Here is a 5300-nt window from a genome sequence, read left to right on the forward strand (position 1 = left end):
TTGTGTTAAACTTTGGAACCCACAAAAGAATGATTTGAAAAGATGTTTACATTTTCTCCAGTTTAAAAGAAAGTGTATAGACAAAAGACATGTGAGAGTTATGATAAAGTCTATTAGTGTTTGTTCTGGTATCACAGAACATTTGATCTGTCCGTACTTGTTCTCGGTCAAAACTTAAATTTGATTACGTCACTGCCTCTCTTTGGTTTTTTTCAAAGCCATTATTATAACCTTAATGTCTATTGATAACAGTTATTTTATAACAGTTTGTTTGTCTGCATTTGTTCCTTGTGCTGCTTTACAGTGCTCTAACGGTATTTTTATTTATGAACTTTATTGACAAATACTGTAAATACAGAACATCATACATGACCATCATATATGGTCAGTGCACAAGACATTCCATACCTTGTCCAAATTTGTTTGAGTCAAACAACAATAGATTATTGATTTTCCAGGTTAAAAGAAAGAATAAAGGCACTTTAACTCAAAACAAAAACACTAATTATAATAATAACCTTCTTTTTGATGTTTTAAATTAGACTGTTTTAACAGGTTTTGTATTGGTGCAGGATTGAATACTTCATACATAGTCTCTACAAACGCCAACTGCAGGCTGCACCTTCGCTGTCTCACCTGTAGGTGGCAGTAATGCGTACTTTTGTTTCACATCTCACGTTGAAACCCGGAAACAGAATGACGTATGGCAGGAAAGTACAGTCTGGACCCACGTGGGTAAAGTTTTTCACAGTTTTTATGTTATTGACCGCAAAACTGACAATATGCCCAAGAGAGTGAAGCCCACGGTGGAAGAAAATCCCGCTCCCGAAGGAGGACACGAGGAGGAGCCGGTCCAGGAGGAGCCGAGACGGACCAGGAGTGGCCGCAGGTTGTGCACTCCCGCCGCCTCGGTGAAGACTCCGAGCAGAAGGACGAGGCGCTCTGTCCTCCAAGAGCTGCCGGCAGTGGAGGCACAAAACACGGTAGGACCAGAGAACAAACCCGGTGATCCCCTCGAAGACGACTGCAGTGGGTCAACGAAACCAGAGTTAGAAAACCACAACGAGGAGCCGGTGGGGGAAGCAGCCGGCGATGAAGCTAGCGGAGACCACCATGACGTGCTAAAATACGAGCCTGTAGAAACGGTTCCTCCTGCGAGTTCAGAAACCATCCCAAAGAAAAAGAAGAAGAAACCTCCTCCTGCTGCTCCAAACGTCAAGCAGAGCGCAGTCATTCCTTTGGGAAAACCCAAATCAGGACGAGTGTGGAAGGACCGAAACAAACAGCGGTGAGGAGCAAAAAGTCTGTCTGCTTGTTCTCTTCTGAACCTTCACCCATCTGACGGAACACTTCCTAGAATGTGGGGCTCCGGAAGGAGCTCTAGACATGATAACAATAAGAATAATTTACTCCTCAAATTTTTCGTTTTTGGCCACTAACTGGTATGTTGTAAATTAGTATTAATTTGTTTACAAATTAGTATTTAAATATCTTCAATTCTCACTAACTTATGCCCACAAAATGCTCATTTGACCACATGCAATTTTGACAAAATTTTGACAAAATTTTTTGGCCGTGAAACGCTTAATTGTGGCCGCAAAATGCAAATCTGACTACACAAGCTACCAATTTTTTAGCACAAAAATCTTTTTTCTGTGGTCAAATTGTTAAAATGTTAATTTTTTGTTGCCATCAAGTACTTAATTTTGGCCACAAAATGGAAATTTGAAGGCACAAAATACTCACTTGCAAATAGAAGGGTTAATATCTGGCCATGAATTACTTATTTGTGCCTACAAAATGCTAATCAAATGTTTATTCATGGTCATGAATTACTAAACACTCATTTAAGCGCGCAAAATACAAATTTGAGGCCACAAATGATTAGTTTGAGGAAGCGTTTTTTTGTAACTAAGGGTTTTCTTAAAAAGAACATTTTCTTATTTAACTTCTTACAAACATCTAAACATTTTCTTTCCTTGTTCATTTAATTGTAAATGTTATACTTTTCTTTTGCTGAGTTCCTCTCAATGATCCATTTGAATGTCTGTCTCCACAAATGTGATGGGACGCTTTTCGTCCAGGTTCTCTGCTTTGCTGCGAGACAAACCACTGTGTTCCTCATGGGAGAAGAAGATGGAGGCCAAGCGGGAAAAGGAGCTGGTGAAGGCGTATTCTTTGAAGCTTAAAGAGGAGAAAGCACGACAGAAGGAGGTAACGTGAAGGCGTGTGTGTGCTGAAGCACTGCAGGGTCCATGCTGTGGCCCCTCCAACAAACTCTGCTCTGTTCTGTTTTCTTTAGGAAAAAAGGAAGAGAAGGGAAGAAAACCTGAAACGCCGCGCAGAGAACGAACGCAAAGCAGAGATTGTGCAAGTGGTACGTCCGAAGCAGACTCCGTTCTGATTCTCACGCATCTGCTTTATAAAACATGCCAACCTTCTCCCTAATATGTTTCATAGATCCGGAACACGGCTAAGATCAAGAGGATGAAGAAGAAACAGCTCCGCAAAATCGAGAAGAGAGACACTCTGGCTTCAAATTCAAACACCAAAACACACACAAATATTTAACACGATTTAATGTAAACATTAAATTGCCATGAAATCCACTGTTTTGTCTTGTAGTTTTACTACAAATGTACTGACTGATCCGACTGGAGCTGTTCATAAGCCAGAAAGAGATGCTTTCTGCTTTATTTTCAGAGGAAAGTCACTCTTAAAGCATAATTCTACAATTATTTTTGTTTTTTGGTGGGGTGGTGTCAAATTTCTATCTAGTAAGAAACAAATATTTACAGAAAAAGTAGTTGCCATAAGAAACTGAATGTTGAAGAAGAACTTTATTCAAAATATGGTTTATAATAAAAAAATGTTTCAACCTATTTTCTAATTTCTGTAAAAGCTTCAACCTTTACACATTTTGGTATAGAAGATGTTCCTGAGATGTGAAAATGGAAAAAAAAAATGTTTAAGTTAAACCAAAAAACAGAACAGATGGCATATTTTAACAATTTATTTACCGGTATTCTTACATCCCGTCTATGCAGCGATTTAGTCACAGTCCCATTCACCCACGATTACGCACTTCCACATGGCTGAAGGGTTAAAGGGATTCCAGTACTAAAATAAATGTGGTAAAAATGTTAAATTATAATAAATAAATAAAAATCATCCATCTGTTTTCTAAATTCATTTGAATTCTTTACGCCAGGGTTCCCCAAATCCAGGCCTCAAGGGCCGGTGTCCTGCTGGTTTTCCAGAAACCCTGCCTTATTTGCTGCTGATGACCTGGATCAGGTGTGTTTAGCCAATAAGGAGCTTCAATGGCAGGTTGGTTGGAAAACATTTAGGACAGTGGTCCCCAACCTTTTTGTCACCGCGGACCAGTACAAAGCAAGGCACGTTTACTGCTGCCTGTTGAAGGCAGATTTCCCTTTTTTAGCGGGTGCAGGTTCCTCTTCTGTCCCTTCATTGGACCGTTTCCCCTTGTTTGGGTTTAATTTTAGCGGGGTATATCACGTGATGTTTGGTGTCGCGTACCCCCCTGGATGGTTTGCCACTCCATCACAGGGCCACACAAATTCACAAACACACATCCTCATCTAGGGATCATTAGACTATTAAAAAAAAGGGTGAAATCAATGAATCAATTGAACAGTTTGGAATGAATGTGGTCAACTGTGCAGCAGTGGAGTATTGTGATGAGGATGGCTCAATGACTGGTTTCACTGAAATGACCTTTGAGCTGCAAGAGTTCTGCCAAACTCAGTTTAACCCTTGTGCTATCCTAGGCACTCTAAAATTGGGAGTTGGGTCATCTTGACCCACTACACAGTGCGCTGAACCTTTTTTCTTCAATGATTTGTGAACCTCACTGGTGTCCATGGATTATATGAAATCTTTCCACCTTTATCCACCTTTGGCATGGTAGGGAGAACATGTCAATGTAAGGGTGGGGTCATCTAAGATAGCATGAGGGTTAAGATTTTGCCATGCGAACAAATTATATTCAAATACCACCTTTAAAAACCCTTGTGCTATCTTAGATGACCCCACCCTTACATTGACATGTTCTCCCTACCATGCCAAAGGTGGATAAAGGTGGACAGATTACATGTAATCCATGGACACCAGTGAAGATCACAAATCATTGAAGAAAAAAGGTTCAGCGCACTGTGTAGTGGGTCTAGATGACCCAACTCCCAATGTCAAAGTGCCTAGGATAGCACAAGGGTTAATTGTAATAGAATTACAACGGGCCACTTACAACATTTAGCCACAAGGGGGTGCTGTTGAACCACAATCCTCTTTAAAAATGGAGTAAAGAAAAATGCAATTTCTCTGAAAGACTTCTTGGTTTATTAGCTGCTAAACGTTTCACTCAATCTTGTTGTAAGTTACAGTTCAGCTACCGTATAATCAAATTAAAATGCTAACGAGAAATTGATAAAATTTGGACTCAGTAATCTAACACTTGTAACCTCAGATACATTTTTATAAATGCATTACTGTTCATGCAAAGAAAGGAACAGAATTAATACTTCCAAAATTTGGAATTTTTTTATTTACATTTCAAGTCAGTCACATGCAACATTTTATATTAAATGAAGAAAACACAAAATTAGCAAAAACAAGAAAAGAAAATGCATATTAATTTCTTCCAAATAGCAATATACAAAAATAGTTTACAAATACTGTACAGCAAACTGTGTTCAAAAATATTCTGCTGCAGAATTCTTAGTTTTACAAACAATGTCTGTGAGGGTTCACAAACAATCAGTGTTAAAAATAAATACAAAAAGAAAGGAAGAGGGGTGCCTGGACAAGGTGGTGGTGGGGTGGGGGTGGGGGGGGGCAGGTTATTTGAGAGTTTTTAAAAGCTACCCAGAAATAAATATAACCAAACACACAGAAGAAAGGTTCAGTTCAAGAAGGCAGTGAAAATAAATAAAAAGAAGTAATGGAAGATACGATCAAACTCAACTGCAAAAGAAAAGGACCACTTTTGTCTCTTTTTATCCTCCTCCCTAATTTGGGAGAGGCGTTCCTGGCCCAGCCAACCGTCACACAAACACCTCAGAGCATCGCTCACGCCTTCTCATTGGGCACAAATCGCTGGTTTTGTCATTGTGAGACCGTGTTCCTAACTGTGCGACTATTTTTAACACTGACGTCAATGATGATTTCAGCTGTGGGAAGACATTCATGTATTCATGACTGATTCAGTCCGGTTTTTAGGAGGATACTTCACAAGGACTCCCTCTTAAAAAAAAGAAAAGAAATAAAAATGCATTCTTACA

The 5300-nt window shown here is 39.4% G+C and overlaps 1 protein-coding gene across 1 annotated transcript; it reads left to right on the plus strand.

Annotated features, from left to right (window-relative positions):
• Positions 1–331: 331 nt before the first annotated feature.
• On the plus strand, positions 332–2882 carry ccdc86 (coiled-coil domain containing 86). Its single transcript, XM_004065885.4, has 4 exons — positions 332–1288; positions 2085–2214; positions 2303–2377; positions 2461–2882. The coding sequence occupies exons 1-4, from the start codon at positions 783–785 to the stop codon at positions 2569–2571; spliced, it is 822 nt and encodes a 273-aa protein (XP_004065933.1). The 5' UTR covers positions 332–782; the 3' UTR covers positions 2572–2882.
• Positions 2883–5300: the final 2418 nt, after the last annotated feature.

The sequence above is a fragment of the Oryzias latipes genome, chromosome 1 (genome assembly GCF_002234675.1).
Source record: "Oryzias latipes chromosome 1, ASM223467v1".
In the NCBI taxonomy this organism is placed as follows: domain Eukaryota; kingdom Metazoa; phylum Chordata; class Actinopteri; order Beloniformes; family Adrianichthyidae; genus Oryzias; species Oryzias latipes.

What these genes read in the sequence shown, in the direction of transcription:
- ccdc86 (XM_004065885.4), top strand. Translation starts at nt 783, where the DNA reads ATGCCCAAGAGAGTGAAGCCCACGGTGGAAGAAAATCCCGCTCCCGAA. An exon ending in AGAAAGCACGACAGAAGGAG is followed by an intron (nt 2,215 to 2,302) that starts GTAACGTGAAGG and finishes TGTTTTCTTTAG; the next exon opens with GAAAAAAGGAAGAGAAGGGA. An exon ending in AAGCAGAGATTGTGCAAGTG is followed by an intron (nt 2,378 to 2,460) that starts GTACGTCCGAAG and finishes TATGTTTCATAG; the next exon opens with ATCCGGAACACGGCTAAGAT.